Consider the following 19,695-nt stretch of genomic DNA (forward strand, 5'->3'; position numbering starts at 1 on the left):
ATTGAGGTTTTGGATCGCACGTCTAATATGAATTACGAATTAAAAATAACGCTACCAACTTAGGCGGATATATAGGTCTCATACACAGATTTTCTAAAATTAAATAAATAAAACCACAAAATATTTCGTTTATTAAAAAAAATCATTTAATTTCTTTAATTTAAAAATATTTCGATTTAAAATTTGAAGCCTTCGTGATGATTCAACGACAAAACCTCTTTGTTTAATATTTATAATATTTGCGTATTGATGTGACAATCTTTGATAAAGTTTGCTGAACATGTTCTTTGTTATTGTAAGATCTATGATTAAATTATAAATTTAATTTATATAATTTAAATAAACTTGTAATTTAGTTTATATAACTTTAATCTTAATTTTCAAATTTTATAAATAATAAAAAACAACTATATCCGTTAATTCTATTTTTTATTCCATTATAGGGATAAAATTGTAATTTAACGAACGGTTTTACTAGTCCAATTTATACCTAATCAATCATTTAAAGACTATACATCAATTTGTTAATAAATAAAGATAATTTTTATTTTATTTTAGATTATAAACTTGAAATATGTATAATATAACTTTATTAAATAATAATTATATGATTTTTTAATAACGTAGGTTCATAAATTAATTAATGTAAATTTTTATTCAACTTCAGTAGTTAACCTAACTATTTTTCTTTTTAATTATATTATCAGACGAATTTACTTAGCCGCCTACATTAAGCTTTTTTAATTTTTTTTATTTATTTTTAATAGGCCAATTTTTAAATTGTAAAGAGAGTAATATTGCAAAAAATTCTATTTAATAAATTAAACTGAAACGTACTAGAAAAAAAAATAAAAATATTTACACTAACATCAATTTTATGGAAACAATTTAATAATTACTATAATTATTAACATATAAACTTAAAATTTTAATATTTACTATAAATTACGATAATTAATAATTAAAATATTCTCTCAAAATTACATCCATAAGGTTTCGAACATACTACCTCAGGGAGAAAATTAATTATTATTATTTTTGCTTTTGCAACAATTTAATTGAAAATAATAATTCAAACTTATCCTCGATCGTTGAAGCTCTGGTGTTTATCCAATACTTTTATTTATTTATTATTATTTTTTTTTTCTATTTAGTGGGAGAATGATAAACCCATAAAATTGTTTTAAAATAAATTGGTGATTACCCACCCAACTTTAATTATTAAAATAAATTAAAATAAAATTAGGAAGTAATTGCTTTGGCACGGTCAGGGGTGAGCTGTGGAGCACGTTCTATTTCTGAATTTTTTAGATTTATCTGAAATAAATATTTTTATGTTTATTTATTTAGGGAATATAAAGACGTGTTGTTTATATTTGTACCAAATTTAGAGTGAATACTTTGAGCCTTATTCAATTTATAAATATAATAAATATTTAGCCATCGTGGATTTAATTGGCTATATTGTCAATTGGGTAGGTGAAAATAATCATAATTAAATTAAATTAATTTTAATCTACAGTGACTTCTTACCTAAAAACATAAAAATAACATGATTTTCAAAGTTGGGCCCATTTGGTTCATGGAAATAAGAGGTCACGGTGGGAAATTATTTGATGTTAATAATTTATTTGTTTTTTTCTATGGTTGTAATGATTTTTTTTTTATCTCTTATTTTTGTCTCGTCATTTATTTATTTATTTTTTCCATTTTTTAATCCGTCTTTTATCTTATAAAACACGTGAAAACATTATTAATTTGTGACAATTTGAACGCAGTTAGAAATTCATTTTATTAGCAAAAATCAATTAGGTGAAGAAAAAAATTTGAATTTTGTACTCACTAATACGAACAAAGAAAGATCAATCATACAATATACTTCAATGAATATGTGAAGAAAATATTGTTGAAATTATCAAAAGATATTTCAATTCATGCCATATTGAAGAATAATAAAGTTTCAGGGTGCATTATAATTTAGAGTAATTTAGAGTTATTGTATTTCATTAATGTATTTTAAAACTTTTTATTTACTTTAGGTTAATTATGGTCATTAAGTATGAATGTTACCACTTTTGAAATGATTGAAATGACTTTAATAGTTTCATTTTGAGGCTGTATAAAGCCATATATGTTGTATTTGTAAGGAGATTTGAAAAATATAGTAAAATGAACATTTGTGCTCTCTTTAGTTAATGACTAAGTTTATTTGCAATTCTACGTAGTTTAAGTTGCATGTAGAATCATTCAAGCACGACATGATCAATTTTGCTTGTGGAGTGATTCGAATCTCAAACAAGTGTTCTTGCGTTAGATATTTGATCAACAAGAATCATTCAAGCTAGACATGATCGATCTTGCTTGTAGAGTGATTCGAATCTCAAACAATGTTCTTGCCATGAGATATTCGATCAACAAAGTAATCCGAATCTTACTCCATTTGTAGTGATTCCTTATTTTATAAGCTACCGTACTAAAAAACTATTAAACTATTAAGGGGTTACATATAAAATTTATATTTAATTCTGATTAAAGTTTTTGATGGTATGGATTAAAGTATTAAAATTTTAAAATATAAAAACTAAATTGTTACCCTTTTTTTAAATTGCTTACAAACCAAATGTCTTGGTCCAATCGGCTCTAGGGCCATTTTGAACCTTACGGAGCCCAGTTGGAAAATTGGGCTTTTGAAAGCCCACTAACAATTATTGAACTTACGAGCCCATTGGCCCACTGGGCTTTTAGCCCATTACATTCCAACTAGGTGACGGCCTTCTGGTTTTGTTGACGGAACCAGCCCCAAACTCTCACCTTAAAAATTACGAAAATTATTTCCATTTAATTTTAAATATTATTTAGATTATTCACTTTCAATAAAATTTAATTTAGATCTTGTTAAATTACAATTTTAATCTTTAAACTATTTATTTGGTTTGTAAATTTTAATTTTTAATTTTATATTTAAGAGGTTAGTGAAATATTGTTTTTTTTAAAAATAAATTGATAATTAATTTATTGGAAATAAAATTGAATTTTAATTATATATTTTAGAGATGGGGGAGAGTCCGAAGGTGGCCTGCCCGCCCGTGCCCGCCCGTGCCCGAGTTGACTCACTGGTCTGGTCTGGGTCGTCTCGTCTCTGGCTGAGGACTATGTTCTTTTTTTTTTTTTTTTTTCTGTCTATCTTTCTTCCCAACTTCGTCTGAGCCAATTGCTTTCTCTTTTCCCCTTTCTTCTGTCCCTTTTCGTCTTTTCCACTCATCTTCTTCTTCTTCCCAATCCGACGTTCCATCTCCGTCCACGTCATCTTCGTCTTCTTCAATCCTTTTCGACCTGCTCTTCGTCTCCTTAACCACAGTTATATATATATAACCGCCTTCTTGCTAGGGTTTCCATTTCCTTTTTCCTTTTTCCATGTTTTCGCGATTTCTCTTCTGTGTTTTCCTTCGCGGCTTCTCTGTTTTGGTGCCTTGCGATTTCCGCTATGCTTCCTTGGGTATCATCTACAAGTTGATCTAATCACGAATGAGGTATTTGTTCTGTTGGTTATTTCTCCCCGTTTTGTTGCTTGTGCTTTGATTTTGGTGAATTCGTTTTTTTTTTCTTTCTATTGAGCGCTTTAATTGTTGGATTTTCGTTTTGGTTTAGGGTGAATGTTGATAATTCTTCCATTGTTGTTGTTGTTTTTGGTATTTTTGGGGCGTGTAGGGTCTAGGTCGTCTTGGCTATGTTTCCATTCGCAGTTCTTGGAATTTGGTAGTCGGAGGAGTTAATTCGGTTTTATGTACTGTGTTCTCTCGGGATTGATTTGAGTTTCATATTCCATGGCTATTGAGAAGAACAATTTTAAGGTTTCGAGGTTTGACTATGAGTTTTCACCCGGGAGTAAGAAGAGCATATCCAGTGATGAGGATGAGCTTCAAAGACGTACCTCTGCTGTGGAGTCTGATGATGACGATGAGTTTGACGAGGCAGATTCTGGGGCAGGGTCTGATGATTATGATACGCTGGAATGGGGAGAGACTGGGGTGGAATTTTGTCACGTTGATGATCAGACTTGTAGTATTCCTCTCGAGCTGTATGATCTTCCGGGTTTGGAAGATATTTTGTCAGTTGATGTATGGAATGAATGCCTAAGTGAGGAGGAGCGATTTAGCCTCTCTAAGTTTCTCCCAGATATGGACCAAGAGACTTATATGCTCACGCTAAAAGAGCTTTTTACGGGTTGCAACTTCCATTTTGGAAGTCCAATCAAGATGTTATTTAACATGTTGAAGGGGGGCTTATGTGAGCCCAGAGTTGCCCTCTATCGTCATGGTCTGAAATTTTTCCAGAGACGACAACATTATCATGTTCTGAGGAAGCATCAGAACAATATGGTTAGCAACCTTTGTCAGATGAGAGATGCTTGGCTTAACTGTAGAGGATACAGCATGGAAGAGAGGCTCCGTGTCTTAAATCTTATGAGAAGTCAAAAAAGTTTCATCGATGAGAGGACCGAAGGTTTAGAAACTGACTCGTCAGATAGAATATCAGGTGAAGGGTTTCATAAAAGATTCAAGGACAAGAAAATGGCTTCTAAAATGCGCAACTTTTCTTCATATAATGCAAGTTCTAATTTAGATTTTCCTTCAGGGGATCGGTTGTCTAATCTTGAAGCACTAGAATATGGAAAACCGAATTCCAAGGGTACATTTAAGTTGGCTGGATCCAAGTTTCCTTCCGTAATGGAACCCATGGTCCGCCTTCCTTCACCCTATCCTGATTTTGATATTAACTCAAGGCCATATGGTTCAGTGGGTGATCTTCCTCAACTGAGAAAGGTAAGTGGATATGACTCGGGCCCAATGCTTAGGATAAGGGATGAGACAAGGATTGGCGATGCTAATGAGGAAACAACCTACAGAAAGGGTATGCCACGGGATCGAAAGGCCCCAGTTGGTCGTGGGATGGAGAAAGGGGCTCTTGAAGCTGATAAGAGATATGAGGCTTTGAGTGGTAACATTTTTGACAATTTCGTTGGACTTCCTTTGTCATCAAAAGGTGATTTATATGGAAAGAACAAGAATGTAAATTTGTTTCCAAAGAGGGGTGTTGTGGCTGAAAAGCCAGTCAATACGCGGACATCCTACAATCCCTCCAAAAAAATCAAGTTGCCTGAAAATGCTCAGTTAATAGATCAGACTAAGCCTACGAAGGGTGGCATTTCTCAGCTCCCACGTAAAGGTACTAAAGTTGACTCTGAAGATCTTGCCATTTCACTCCAACATAACAAGGCTCAAGGGAAGCCTTTTGTGATGGATCCACTGCATAAAAATGCTGAGTGGAACGTTAGGGGCAAGAGATGGAAGACTGGTATGGAGCCTACCGATCATAGTTATGGAACATATAGATCTCCCTCACCTCAGTTAAATGAGGAACACCTGCTCTCTGAATTAAGAGCTAAACCTTCAAAAAAGAAAAGTAAAGGGAGATTTGTCCAGAAAGGGGGATTAGACCCTGCTTCCTCCAAAGGAAACAAAATGTTTGTTAGAGGCGAAGAAACAGAATCGGACTCTTCCGAGCAGTTTGAAGATGATGAGGATAGCAATCCTTTATTGAGGAGTAAGTTGGCCTACCCCAGTGCAACGGAAATTTCACAGTTTTCGTTGTTGAATTCTGGCCTCGATGCTAAAAAGGTCAAGTATATCAAAAAAGATATTAAGGAGCACATTGGTAGTCTTGATCCATCGTCATACTCCAAAAAGATGGTTAATAGATCTCCTCAACATGGATATGCCTTTAGTGGAATTAACGCTATGAAAACAAGGCAGGGGAAGATTCAAGACTATGGTTCTTTCCAAGACCCTTCCTCCAAAGTGTCAGAAAAGAGCTACCTCCCAGTTTTGGATACATTCAGCGATGATGATGACGATGACGACACCGGGAAGAAAAATTCCAAGAAGTTCAATAATGGCCAGTTGCAAAAAGAATCTAGCAAAAGGTCACGTAAATCCTCGTCTAAGGCCTTCACTGCTGAGGGAAAGCAGAAAGGCAGGGGCAACCTTGATCTTTCTATGCAGACAAGAAATCTGCCCGAATATGCTGTTGATGAGGAAGATGATACCCGTGAGATGAGATTGTTTGAAGATGATTATGGTGTTGATAGATTTCCACAGGCAGGTCTGCAAAGTGAATCATTTATGGGCATTTCCTGTGAAAGACCTGATGGTCCCTTACTAGGATGTAACTCAGTTAAGAAGAAAAGGAAAGTGAAAGGGGAGGCGACAGAAATGGACGGAAAGGATGAAGGTGAATTGCAGAGTGACACACTGCAACAAAAAGATTCCACTTCATCGAAGAGAAAGACAAAGAAGAGGCAGAAGCCTGACAGTTATAGTTCTGATGTGGGAACAACTGAACCTCCTGCTATAGAAATGGAGACAGTGGATATGGAGCAGGAAACCAAGCCTCAGAGAATTTCGTTCCCATTGATTACGCCTACAGTTCACACTGGGTTTTCATTCTCGATCATGCATCTTCTCTCTGCCGTTCGCCTGGCTATGATTACTCCACTTCCAGAAGATATGTTAGAGCCCATAAAGGAGAAGAAGAAAAGGCATGAGGGCGACATCACGGTAGACCTTTCTCATGATAATAAGGCAGATGTGAATAACTTAGAACAGGCTGAGGAAGTAAATGTTCCTTCACTAACAGTTCAAGATATAGTAGATCGTGTGAAATCCAACCCTGGGGATCCTAGCATTCTTGAGACGCAAGAACCACTCCTTGATTTGGTGAGAGGGGTTCTGAAGATATTTTCATCAAAAACAGCCCCTTTAGGAGCAAAGGGCTGGAAAATGCTAGCAGTTTATGAAAAATCAACAAAAACATGGTCCTGGATTGGCCCAGTTTCTCAAAGTTCAACAGATTATGAGGCCATTGAAGAGGCCACGTCACCTGAAGCTTGGGGTCTTCCCCATAAGATGCTTGTTAAGTTGGTCGACTCATTTGCCAATTGGCTTAAAAGTGGCCAAGAAACACTTCAACTAATAGGAAGTCTTCCTGCACCTCCTGCCTCATTAATTAATTTCAATGTTGATGAGAAAGAAAGGTTTAGGGACTTGAGGGCTCAGAAGAGTCTTAATACTATTAGCTCCAGTACCGAAGAGGTGAGAGACTATTTTCGTCAGGAAGAAATACTTAGGTACTCAATTCCCGATCGTGCTTTCTCTTACACAGCAGCTGATGGTAAAAAATCAATTGTTGCTCCCTTGAGAAGGTGTGGGGGCAAGCCTACTTCGAAGGCACGAGATCATTTCATGCTAAAGAAGGATCGCCCTCCACATGTCACAATTCTCTGTCTTGTGAGAGATGCTGCTGCGCGATTACCAGGAAGTATTGGCACCAGAGCAGATGTGTGTACGTTGATAAGAGATTCACAATATGTTGTGGAAGATGTATCTGATGCACAAGTTAATCAAGTTGTAAGTGGTGCATTGGACAGATTGCATTATGAACGTGATCCTTGTGTGCAATTCGATGGTGAAAGAAAACTGTGGGTTTATTTGCATAGAGAACGTGAAGAAGAAGATTTTGAAGACGATGGTACTTCATCTACTAAGAAATGGAAGAGACCTAAAAAAGATGTCATTGAGCAATCATCTGATCGTGGACTTGTGACAGTAGCTTACCATGCATCTGGAGAACAAAGTGGATATGACATCTGTTCTGATCTCAACACAGAACCCCCGTGTATCGATGATGTTAAAGGAATGGATCAAATTTATGGTGATGTGAGGCAAAATCTGGAGCATGACATACATAACAATCATGAATCTGATCATGATGAGATGTGTCCAGGTCCACAGATTATGAAGCCTTCTAATCCTATGGAAGAGCCCAAATTGATATGTCAAGAAAATTCCACTAATGAAGATTTTGACGACGAAGCATTTGGGAGAGAAAGGCCGGTTGGATTCCTAAGTGCGAGCATATCATAATGAGTACTGCAGGTATCCTTCTATGAATTAGGGCTCTTTACTATCTAATTTAAGATATTTAAGGTAAATTTTGTGAATTATCAAAATAAAAAGAACAAAGTTTACATTATGAAGTTATAGATAATTCAAATAATCTCTGTGGAGCCACTCTTTTTCCATGCATACTTTCCAGTGCCATCCCTTTCATCCGGTAAAATGAGTAGACCTATTTAGCTGAAATTCAGTTACGTGATATACTTAGAATTTTATTTTGCTATTTTCTTTTTGAATTATCTGCCCATTTTGGACCTTAATGAGCAAGAACATCCAGAATTGCCAAAAGAGATATGTTCTTAAGTTGTCATGGGTTGAGCATGGAGTGGCATTAAGCATTGAATATGCTTATTATTTGTCGTTGTATGGGTTCAAGTTCCAACTACTAACAAAGTTTCCACTTGTTTATCCTCTGCAGAGCTCAATTTGTGCTCCTTCGGTGGTGAGGCTTGCGACTAATTGAAGGTGCATTATTTTTGCTTTTTACAAGTGTATATTGATTTTCCCTTGTGCACGATAGAATAGAGACATGCATCTAAAGCTTGAGGGCCTTAGCACAGGTAGATATTTTGTTCACATGTAGATTAGTTACAAGTTCACTTTTTTTTTTTTTTTTTTTTTTTTTTTTTTTTTTTTCGAAGTGTAAATGAGAAAACGGGCCAATTTCATAAATTTGGTTGGTCTTCTACATATTTATTAATTTAGATGTAGAAAAGAAATTCTTTTGCTCCCATGCTTGTTGGTTGTATTTAAGCTGCAAAGTGAAAGATGAGAAGCAGTAGATTCTCATCGTCAGCCACATCAAGTAAAACATGAAATGATAATGATGGACTGGCGTTTGGAAGGATGATCAAAACACAATTAGTGCCCGTTTGGGATTATTTTTTACGTGTTATTAAGCACTTGAAAAGTCATTTCAAACTATATTTTCTCTTACTGTTAGCCTATAGGTACACGACTTTATCTTCTCTGTTTTGATGAGATTGGAAGATTCTTGTAGGTGAGTTCTCTTGCTGTTTTATATTTGTTCCATTAGAAATTCATTATTTTCCTTCTAGACTTCATAGAGCTCTGTAGTAAGCACATCCAAGGCATCAAATATGATGATAGAAATCTTGTTTTCCTGCAACCAAACAGGTCCTAGAACCCCCTTTATGCAATTCAACCTAGCTTCCACTCCCTAGTTGGGGGACACACCAGTTCCATGCAAATCTGAAATAATATTTAAGATGCCCCAGCCTGCAAGTTTTATATAATTCTCTCTTTCCCATTTCTCCTTTCTCTCATTTTCTTGTAGCTCAGTTCTTCTGAGCAATCCAACATATATTAACTAGTTAAAATATATCTTATTCTTCTAAAGTTGGATGTTTGGATTAGAAAGAAAAAGAAGTTTTTGAGTCATCGAGGGGGAAGCCCAATTAGGGAGAGGTAGAATGATGCCAAAATCCTTGAAATTTGGAATTATGTTATAGATCTAAAATCACCTTTACTAGGAGATCCTTTGTTCAACAAGGGTCTTTCATGAATGAAGAACCTCTCATTCACGAACAATAACGATAGTTGATGGGGTATTTGTCGGAGGAGGAGGAGAAGAAAGGAGACAGTCTAATCAACAAAAAGAAAGGCCATCAAACTAAATGTTTCTTCAAATCAACTAAGCAAATTAGAGTCTATAGAATCAGTCATTAATCACGATCGTTTTAAAATGTTAGAGATAATAAATCAAATAGATATCAAATTCAATCATTTGTTGGACTTCTGGCAATCAAGTTGGTATGAATAAGCTTTCCACTCAAAGAGATTAACAACTTGATTGAACTTTTGTTCTAAAAATAAATAAATGAAAAGTGTTATTACAAAAAATAAATAAATGAAAAGTGTTATTCAAAATAGTGATGAACTCCAAGTCCTCCATATTCTTTGATGCCATCCATACCTACATATACTCATAATGGTATACTATTATTGAAAGTCTTCAAAACTTTGATTGAACTTTGAAAAGCATTGAGTTCTTCTTCTCCTCCTCCTTTAAATGACAAAGACTCTCAATACATTATGCCTTCGCCTTATCTTTATGGGTTATTCTTCAACTTGCCCTTTCGCCTTTGAACTGAACTTTGGTCCTTTTTAGGAAATGACCCTTCGATGTGGAAAACCCACACGGTTCCTCAACGTCCAACTTAAATTAAATCATACCCACATATATATAAATATGGGCATCTCTCTAATATGCCCCCCCCCCTCGTTAAATCATATCAAAATGACCTCTTTTTTTCCCCCATTAATAATCCTGATAATATGGGCATCTCCAAGATTGCCTTTCGAACATATTAGTTGGAGGAGAAGAAATTTTTTCTGAAGCTTTTGAGGCCCCCATGGATGGAAGTGCCCTTTACTGTTCTGCAACCTTATTTTCCAGCTTTGAATCATAAAGAGAGCCTTTTAGAGCCATTGGGTCCTCCATTTTTGGCCTAAAGCTTCGAGCTTTGATGCATCCACCACAACCCCACCACCCATCTTTCATCTTTCCAAGCATAAAAGTATCCATTTTTTCCCCCAATTTTTGCTGTTCATTGAAATGGAAATGAGTTAACAGAGTGGATTCTTGAGGCAAAGGGTAAGTAGTTTTAGACCAACCGATGAACGAAACGTTAGCGAGCCCACTTCCTTAGCAAATGCCCAATTTTTTTGAAAGTGACAATTGTAGAAGTAGAAGATATGATGGACCCACTTGCTACATCCTTCTTACTTCCCTTGGGGAATAAATAAATAAATAAATGTCCTCTATTTTTCTCCCTAATTTCAAACTATATTTGGTCTTCTTTCAAGTATTGTTTTAATCATGTTTGAAAATTAATATATAATTGGGTGAGGTTCCCGATGAATTCATTCGGTATTATTTTTCCAAATTCAACCAGTGGGAATTAAAACTTTTAAGGATATTCTATATTTTAATTAATTGAACTATACTCAATTTGATGATTGATATTCTATATTTTAATTAATTGAACTGTTACTCATATTGATGATTGATATTCTATGTTTTAACTAATTGAATTATATTCATGTTAGTAATTAGAACATAGTTAGACATATTTTTAAGTCATAAGTTCGACTACTTTTCTAACGAAAATAGTGGACAAATAAGTATTTAAGATAATATAATTATATTAATCTATGTAAATATCAAAAACAAAATAAAAATTATTTATTGTAGTACATGACTGTCACTTATTATATGCTTCTAATAATCATTGATATAAATTTCAAATATTTTTAAAATTCTCTTTCATAAATTTAATAATATAAAATTGTCGACTATATTATTTAAATAATTTGGAAGAAAATGGAGTATTTTCTATAACCAACAGAGATTTGATTATTTTTTTGTAAAGTAAACGAGTCAACGATTTTAAAGTTGAGTGCTTTTTCCAAAATGAATAAAAGGTCAAAAAAATACGTGACGTCATATTCCACGTCATCATCCGAACTCGCATGGATAAGTAGTCCCTCAATGCTGCATTTGCATTCTCCAACTTTCCCGAGCTTCCTCTTCCCTCTTCTCACGTGCCCACTGATCGGATCCTTTCATATTCTTCACGCGCCGCCGTCCTCCATGGCCTTCTCCCCGTTTCTTTCCGGCGTAACGCATTCCTCCGCCGACCTCGCAGGCGTTGATTTTGACTGGTTGCCCGATTCCTCTATCAAGCTTTGGAACTCTGAAGTTTCCGACAGTTGTGGCGACGGTTCACCGACTTCTCCGCCGCAACCCCTAACATTTCGTCGACCAACTAATAGATTTTTATTAGACCAATCTTTTAGCCTCCTTAACCCTTCTCTCCAAACAACCAGTAGTCTCCTCCACCGCACCTTTTCTTCATCGTCGTCATCACCACCGCCCCCCACAGCCGAGAGTCTTGTCAGCCGGCCGCTCTTCCCAGCCGGAGATTTTAAGGTGAGACTTGTAAAAATGAATGATTAATGATAAGGGACACTACCTTCGTACTAAGCATTTTGAGAGCTTATGTTTAAAGCGTAGGATCATATTCGCATCATTATAGTGAAAAATGCAAAGATCACATCCAATAATTTCAATTTAAGTCGTTCAAAATGTTACATTTTTATCGTTCCGAACATGTTCTAAGCTGCTATAACCATAGGTACCCTCCATGCAAAGGATCATTAAAAATATATATATATATGATATTATTAAATGGGGTTTGAATAATGAGTTCAGGAATGGGGATGGCAAAGGAATAAGCAGAGAGCAGAGAGTCCAGTTTCATGCGAAAGTAGCATCACCATTGAAGGGCTAAGCAGAGCTTGCAGATACAGTCCAGAAGAGAAGAAGGAAAGGATTGAAAGATATAAGAGCAAAAGAAACCAGAGGAACTTCAACAAGAAGATCAAGGTAAAGTCTTCTACTTGAAATTATGGATTAATTCTACACAATATTATTCTGCCTACATATTGTTTCCTAGATTCTATGTGCCAACAACTATAAGCTAATATTGTTGTTACTTTCACATTATCGTGATTTTTTCGCTTGTCATATCGATCTCTCTCACTTTAGGTTAAAAGGTCGTTTCAATATTTGGAAGGGAACGATGGAAAAGCCATAATTTAAAATCATCCTAAAAGTAGTCCAAGAAATGAGATGATCAAATCCTATGAATCATATTTGACCTTTGATCATAGGCTAATATCCTGTATCCATTTAGTGCTCTCTCCACTTCCTTTTATTCGGTCAATGATTATAAATAGAGAACTTTTACCATCGTTTAGATGTGATGGTTTAGCAAATATTCTCGTGGTATCATAGCCATTTGAGCAGTAGAAAAGGTTGAGAAATCGATTTGAGAACTTTTACCATTGTTTAGGTGTGATGGTTTTAGCAAATATTCTCGTGATATCATAGCCATTTGAGCAGTAGAAAAGGTTAAGAAATCGATTTGAGTCCACGAAGGAACAAGTGTACTTTCGAATTATGGCTAAACATAGTCTCTAACGTGAACCAAACATCACGGGCAATGAAGAGACCAACCACAACAACAATGACTTCCTCGGTGAGAGAGGAGAGCAAGAGACAAAAAAGTCGTTGATGGGTTACTTTCCACACCAAATGAGTGTTGAGGAGGTTGCTGGTTCAAAGCAAGATGGTGAAACTAGAGTTCCATCAACGTAATCCAACATGTCCCGACTCTCAATGAGAAGGAGAAGTTGGTTTTTCCAAATAAGATAATTTGATGAATAAAGGTTGAGGATGATCAAATGGATTAGAGTGTTAGGAAGTAGATGAGAAGAGGATTTGGAAGCCGGTGAAGAAATGATCAGGATTGCTAAACTAAAGGGGTTATGATACCATGAAAATATTTGCTAAAACCATCACACTTAATCTAAATGGTGGCGAAAGTTCTCTCTTTACATCCATAGATTACATGAGTGTTGTTAAAGTAATTCACACTAATATATGGGTGTGGTTAAAGTATGCTTGTAGGAAATCGCTAGCCGATAGTCGACCACGGATCAGAGGACGATTCGCAAGGTACAACAACAACGCTGCGAAGAATTGTCCAATGCAGTGGAGTCATGAGCAAAAGGAAGAAGAAGAGGAAGAGGCAAATAATGGTGGTGAAAATTGGATGAAGTATTTCATTGATGCATATTCTTCTGCAAACCTAATTCCATGAAATCCCACACAAAAACAACAATAATAATGTAATTCTAGTTTCAATAGGCCTCTTCCATTCTGACCTGCCATTCACTTGCGTGAGAGCTCTATATTTACTAATTTGAGGTTCTCTGTTTGTTTCGTATTTGGGATGTAAATAAAAAGGTTTGTTTTTTGTAATAAGAATCAATAATGGAACTCCTTTTCATCTTTTTGTGAAAAGGATTTGACATTGATTGGTGTGTAAAGATTGAGCCATTTTTGGAACTGATTCGAGCTCTGTTTGAGTGCTCGGGGGATAAGGGCTAAAGATAAGTCAAAAAGGTGGAGAATTTCAGTCACTCTCACTACAAAATCGATTGCAACTTAGTTTGGTGACAGTCGCAGTCTTCAGAATCTAAGCTCTAGCTTACTCACCACACCATTCCTTTCCACCAATTCATGCAATAGAATATTTAAAGTAAAAAAAAAAAAAAAAAAACTAAATTAATAAAAGTATCCCTAAAGTTTTGAATAGAAACCGTTGATACTTTTCAAAAATACCTTAGAACTTTTAAAATGGTGTAAAAAGTATTCGTTACCGTTATTCCTACATTTCAAAAGTACTCATGAACTTTCTATAATAACATTAAAACATTAGTAGATAATCTATGAAATATCGCTAGATAGTTTTCTTTATAAAGGTAAAAGGGGTATAGTTCCAAGGTATTTTTGAAACAAAATAATAACGGTTTCATTCAAAACTAACTAAATACTTTTATTAATTTAACCTAAAAAGAAAAGGCTTTTTATGTAATTAGAAGTACTCTAAAAATACTTAAAGCACTTCCAGCCACTTTTAGAAAAGGTTCTTAATTCGTACTGGTTGTCCTTCTAACTATGCATGTAGTTCTAAATTAAAATAACATAAATTGGCTGATTTATTAGTTGTTCATAGGCATATAGTTACTCACATGTGTGTTGCCACCAATGAAGTGCTTTGCGGCTTTACAAGCAGCGGGGAAGATTCATGGAATTCCAAGCCTCCTACAGTTTGGATCCCCTGGTGGGTCAATTGGTTGGTTCATTAGACTGATAATGAGCCCCAACTTCTCTGGCTTAGCCATGGCCTCTTCTGCTACAAAAGGATTTTTAAAAATTGCAAGAATGGAGCTATGTATGCCTTTAACCAAGTCTACTTCCAAATTATGGTAATTGAGATATGCATATACTAACATAAATGGCAGAAAACTTATGACTACAGCTATAAAAGTAAAAGTAAAATCAATCACTTGTAACCGGCCAAGTCTACGACTAGTAGATATTATCATATTTGATTCGTTACGTATCATCATCAGCCTCACAATTTTAAAATGCGTCTACTAAAGAGAGATTTTCATACCCTTATAAGGAATATTTCGCTCTCCTCTCTAACCAATGTGAGATTTTACAATCCACCTTCTTGGGGGCCTTAGCGTCTTCATCAGCATACCATCCGGTGTCTAGCTCTAATACCATGCGTAACAACCCAAACTCACCGCTATCAGATATTACCTGTTTTGACCCATTACGTATCGCTATCAACCTCATAGTTTTAAAACGTGTCTACTAGAAAGAGATTTCTACACATTTATAAGGAAGGTTTTGTTCCTCTCCCCAATCGATATAGGATCTCACATCTTTCCATACGAAAAAAAAAATAACTGGCCAACTTGAGTAGATTTTTCATCCAAAAAATATGGGTTTTATGTGCCTTCAAGATCAAGAAATAAATGATGTTAATGATGTTTTTAACTGTAACTTTCAAATTTATTAAAGTAAACACTCCTCAAAATTATACTATTCGTTCCAATTTTACTAAAAAAAACTACACTATAATGGTTTTCCTAAAATAAAAATCATACCAAGAAAAAAGATAAAAAGAAAGGCATGTTGTGCTCCTGTCCTAAATGGAATAGTTAAAGTAGACTTGAACCCTACGGCATTCCTTTGAACTAACAGACCCAAATGGGAAGAGGGTGAATTTGAATGGAATTTACAATATAGTTTTGATGCTGAAATGGACAAAACCCCAATTGGTTTAGAGAACGCAAGTTGAAATTCTTTGGTGATAAATGATATAAGCTTGAGTCCTCATCATGGCGAATATTTAGAGTTACGTATTAACTAAGCTCAGTGAATAAAGAGTAGGTTACTTGCTGTTGAATGGCCTTTGACCATACCAACTGGAGCTTTACTCAATGAATAAGACATTAGTTTCCAAAAAATTAGATCTAACCACTAGAAACCTGAGATGCAGCAGCCTTTCTAAAAAGGTCCTTTAATGATCGTTTACACTACACACCCCTCTCACTTAACAACTAATTTAAATGGAGGTCCAGAAAACTAGAGACAATCAAGTTCATAAAACATCTATAACCTTTAAAATAGTAAATGACCTACGACTTCTCCAGCATCAAATATTCTAAAACCAAGTGATAGACTAATTAACACCCTCATGAGTTCTTTGAAAGGAAAAAAAAAAAAAGGGAACTTTTTGATACTCGATATCAAGAAAAAAAAATCATTGAGATTAATAGGTGCGATATGCATGCCTAAGTATTGTAAACAAGAATAAATGGTATCAATCAAGATAAATAAAACCGAAGAATAGATAACTGCTAGCATTTAGTTTTGCGGACCTTCTTGAAGGCTAGCAGATTGATTGAGTGATGTCTCCTCCGTTTTGATCACTACTTCTCTGTATACGTTTCACGGGCTTTCTTGAAGGCCAGAGGGTTGATTAACCCCAAGCGAAAGCTTTGACACTGGATGATGTCTTCTCCGTTTCGACGGGCATTTCCCTGCGTTTACTAGTTTCAAAAAAAATAAAATCAAGCAATTGAAGGTTTCAGTTGATTCAGTTTTCATAGTTCACGGAATTAAATAGGAAAACAAAACCAAGTTCAATCACCATGGAGGTTTCAGTTGGTATATCCCAAACTGATAATATTTTGTGGGGTTACAGTGAAGAAGTGAGCTTGTTTGTTGCATATATGTCAATTGTTTGGCGGCTCCTAGTTGAATATTAATGTTGACACTTTAATATGAATAATATAGTGAAGAAAATATACTCAAGTATCCAAATCAGAAGAACAAAGGCTGAAAGGGGAGGATAACAAACAAGTTCCATGTCTGATATCTCGATGGGAGTTAGGTACCTGTTGACAACACACCAGATATACACTACTGATCGGAAGGTGGTTGTGTGATCTCTGGATCAGCTTCTCCACTTTTCTGCTCTTCCATTAACACCTCAGATGTTTTTTGTCGAATCGAGATCAAATGATCATCTTTCAAACCAAGAGGAGAAACCTGACAATCAGCCATTGCCACATCCCCAGGCTTCCCAAGTCTTGCATCGAGTAAACATTCTTCAGTTGTAAATGTACCGTCCATTATCACATTCTTTTGATTTTCTGAAACCAAATTAGTAGAAGTTTTGTCCCTCAACATATTTTCTGAACCAGTCAATATATCAGAACTTTTTAGACCATATTCATACTGATGAGAATCAACAGCCTCCATTTTAGAAGTTTCTTTTCTGTCATTTCCGAAAACTACAGCTGATACATCTCTGGTAGATGTAGGAGAATTCAGAAGCTCATTTGCTGATACTGCACTTAACTCGCTACTGGGTAGTGGGTTTTTCAATTGCACGTTATCAATGTCCATTTCAATAGGTTCTTCCAGCTTTGAGGTCTTTGGCTGCGCAATTTCTTCGACAGTGCTTTTGCCTTTCTCATTCAACAACAGTTTTTCCTTGGAGCCTGATATTACATTCTTGACTAGAAAACCTTGTGGTGGCACGTCGTCAATGGCTTTCGCACCTCTCAATTTTTTATTAGAGGCAGCAAAAGATTTTGCTATATCATCCAATAAAAAATCACCTACACCACCTGATATAGGATCCCATTTGAACAAATCCGCTGACAAAGGATCATTCAGATCTAATTTATCATCTGATGATATCCTTTCACCTGGAATGGTTTCCTTGTAGAATTGCTTTCTCTTTAGAGCATTAGCTATAAGATTCCTGAAATGCAGTACACATAAAAAATATGTAAATATAAATTTGTACTTTTTCAAATTACAACATCTCTTTTAATTATTCTTTTAAAGCACTCATACCTACTGTTCTTTGAAACAGCAGCTTTTGCGCATTCCATAGAGACACCTAGCAATGATGACAAGTTTGCGACATCGTAAGGTCCTCTGATTTCATTTACAGAGGGGGCAGCACTGGATAATATGAGATTCTTTCCTTTAGTCCAATCCACCAAGATCTGAAAGTTCAACAGGCTAAAGCACAGATGATAAGACGTGTTCATTCACATAAGAAAGAAATTCAATATATTAACAAAAACAAGATATCAGAACATAACATTTCTAGTAGACCACTGGTCCACTACAACAATCTACGATGCGTGACACTACAAACTTTCATTTCACCTTAGCAGCGGATATCGTTTGCCTCCTATCATGAACATCGGAAAGGAGATCAGAGTACATGATTTCAAAGTAAACTCCACGCTGCGATAAAAAAGAAAATGGCCAGAAGGTAAAACTCAATCACCACAGACTAAAATTATGATACATTTATTTATGACCACAAGTATATCAAAAAACGAAAGATTAATGATTGACAAACCTGAATTGCAGATTTAATCGGAGCTTGCTTCAAGCTGAAAGGCAGTTTCTCCGCAAAATCAATGGCAATTATATCTATCTACGTGATGAAAAACACAGTTAATATGGCCATATTGTGCAAACCAATGCAAAAATGATAAGTTCGAATTAGTAAAGAGGTTGCAACTAGAATTACTAACTTATGCAATCACTAATATCTCCCCACGCCAAACAAGATCATTGAATATTCCAAAAAATGCTACATTTTGTAGCTACATAATAAAATATATACACAGGAAAATCCGACATACCTCCAATTTCTCGCAAGCCTGCTCGAAGGAATACTGATTAAGAGGCTTCACAGCAATCAAATCGTAGGTCTTCAGAATAAGGTTGTCAGAATTGACAGCCATAACCTCGTGCAAACTGTTAACAGAAATAGTAAGACGCGTGTACTGCCGGAAACGAGAGGACCGTTGGACGCCGAGGAGATCCCGGTGGAACTCTACGGAGGCGGAGAAGGATGGAAGGATACTGTGAAGAGATGAAACGTTGAGGAGGGGAATAGAACAACGGTCTCGATCGGACATCACTCCTTTGATTGTACGGTTGTAGGCGATACCAGAGTAGCCGAGCTCCATGAGTTTGGCCACAATCCTGATGCGATTCCTACTTGAAGAATAAGACGAAGATGATGATGATGATGATGATGATGAATGCTCGTCGTAAGGTATGTTGAGGTCGAAGAAACCCATGGCGATGATGAAAGAGCTCTGAATTGAAGAAGCACAGTGTTCAAGCAGAAAGGAGACTGAAACTTTGTAGAGCTCTGTAACTCTGTGAAAAAGGGGATAGACGAGGGGTTTAACGGCGGGAACGAAACTCGAAACTCCAGTGCCGGGCTACCCAGAACTGTCAAATTGGGCCCACATAGGGCCCACGTTCAGTTTTAAGCCCAAAAAGATGACGCTATGTCTATAAGATTGGGCCTGGAGAGATCCAGCTAGCAAGAAAAAGCCCGGCCCGAAATTCCCACTGATAAACAAAGTTTTGTAAAGTAATTTGCTTATTATTATTATTTAATGAATCAAAATATGAAGATCGTAATTACCATTCTCCATAATGTTCTCCGGTTACTACAATGAAAATTGAACTAATTATTAGTATTAATACCGAATTTTAAAATGTAAACAAGGGTTAAAATAGTAAATTCAATTTTTCAGTACGGTCCAATTTTATAACAAAACTTGGTTTGGTTTTGAAGATCTCATCCGCTCATTTGATTAAGGAAATGGTTAACGGTTAACTTACATCACATGATATTCAGGTAAGTATATATTGATGGTTATAACAACTCAAACT

The 19,695-nt window shown here is 35.7% G+C and overlaps 3 protein-coding genes and 1 long non-coding RNA gene across 11 annotated transcripts; 3 read left to right on the forward strand and 1 right to left on the reverse strand.

The window, feature by feature from the left end:
* Window positions 1-3,196: 3,196 nt before the first annotated feature.
* Window positions 3,197-8,746, forward strand: LOC111776788 (uncharacterized). Of its 2 annotated transcripts, XM_023656152.2 has the most exons (3): window positions 3,197-3,530; window positions 3,709-7,994; window positions 8,434-8,746. In XM_023656152.2, the coding sequence occupies exon 2, from the start codon at window positions 3,825-3,827 to the stop codon at window positions 7,980-7,982; it is 4,158 nt and encodes a 1,385-aa protein (XP_023511920.2). In that variant the 5' UTR covers window positions 3,197-3,530; window positions 3,709-3,824; the 3' UTR covers window positions 7,983-7,994; window positions 8,434-8,746. The 2 variants fall into 2 exon arrangements, with proteins under 2 accessions (XP_023511920.2, XP_086974801.1); XM_087118675.1 differs by lacking the exon at window positions 3,197-3,530 and having other exon boundaries at window positions 3,686-7,994.
* A 2,540-nt stretch (window positions 8,747-11,286) lies between these two features.
* LOC111776811 (protein GAMETOPHYTE DEFECTIVE 1) lies at window positions 11,287-19,189 on the reverse strand. 7 transcript variants are annotated; one of them, XR_015412155.1, is made up of 8 exons: window positions 18,645-19,189; window positions 18,356-18,433; window positions 18,157-18,237; window positions 17,836-17,990; window positions 16,866-17,740; window positions 16,347-16,517; window positions 14,640-15,219; window positions 11,287-11,976 (listed from the first exon to the last, which is right to left on the reverse strand). XR_015412155.1 is itself a non-coding variant. In XM_023656189.2 (6 exons), the coding sequence occupies exons 1-5, from the start codon at window positions 19,086-19,088 to the stop codon at window positions 16,891-16,893; spliced, it is 1,608 nt and encodes a 535-aa protein (XP_023511957.2). In that variant the 5' UTR covers window positions 19,089-19,189; the 3' UTR covers window positions 16,215-16,517; window positions 16,866-16,890. The 7 variants fall into 7 exon arrangements, 2 of the variants coding, with proteins under 2 accessions (XP_023511957.2, XP_086974758.1); XR_015412156.1 differs by having other exon boundaries at window positions 11,287-13,574; XR_015412157.1 differs by lacking the exon at window positions 11,287-11,976 and having other exon boundaries at window positions 14,583-14,800; window positions 15,068-15,219.
* LOC111776840 (uncharacterized) lies at window positions 11,632-13,864 on the forward strand. The gene is made up of 3 exons (XM_023656228.2): window positions 11,632-11,970; window positions 12,253-12,426; window positions 13,502-13,864. The coding sequence occupies exons 1-3, from the start codon at window positions 11,632-11,634 to the stop codon at window positions 13,703-13,705; spliced, it is 717 nt and encodes a 238-aa protein (XP_023511996.2). The 3' UTR covers window positions 13,706-13,864.
* On the forward strand, window positions 15,107-16,288 carry LOC147789104 (uncharacterized). The gene is made up of 2 exons (XR_015412159.1): window positions 15,107-15,920; window positions 15,968-16,288. It is a non-coding gene; the product is annotated as an uncharacterized LOC147789104 (long non-coding RNA).
* Window positions 19,190-19,695: the final 506 nt, after the last annotated feature.

This window comes from Cucurbita pepo, chromosome 16 (genome assembly GCF_057944985.1).
Source record: "Cucurbita pepo subsp. pepo isolate OVF chromosome 16, ASM5794498v1, whole genome shotgun sequence".
Classification (NCBI taxonomy): Eukaryota; Viridiplantae; Streptophyta; class Magnoliopsida; order Cucurbitales; family Cucurbitaceae; genus Cucurbita; species Cucurbita pepo.

Bases quoted from the DNA above. Each gene is read 5' to 3' on its own strand.
- LOC111776811 (XM_023656189.2), bottom strand. From the start codon at position 19,088: ATGGGTTTCTTCGACCTCAACATACCTTACGACGAGCATTCATCATCA. The intron at 18,434-18,644 runs GTATGTCGGATT...TTCATCACGTAG, and splicing joins AGGCTTGCGAGAAATTGGAG to ATAGATATAATTGCCATTGA. The intron at 17,741-17,835 runs GTATGAGTGCTT...ACTGCATTTCAG, and splicing joins GCTGTTTCAAAGAACAGTAG to GAATCTTATAGCTAATGCTC.
- LOC111776788 (XM_023656152.2), top strand. From the start codon at position 3,825: ATGGCTATTGAGAAGAACAATTTTAAGGTTTCGAGGTTTGACTATGAG.
- LOC111776840 (XM_023656228.2), top strand. From the start codon at position 11,632: ATGGCCTTCTCCCCGTTTCTTTCCGGCGTAACGCATTCCTCCGCCGAC. The intron at 11,971-12,252 runs GTGAGACTTGTA...TAATGAGTTCAG, and splicing joins TCCCAGCCGGAGATTTTAAG to GAATGGGGATGGCAAAGGAA. The intron at 12,427-13,501 runs GTAAAGTCTTCT...GTGTGGTTAAAG, and splicing joins ACTTCAACAAGAAGATCAAG to TATGCTTGTAGGAAATCGCT.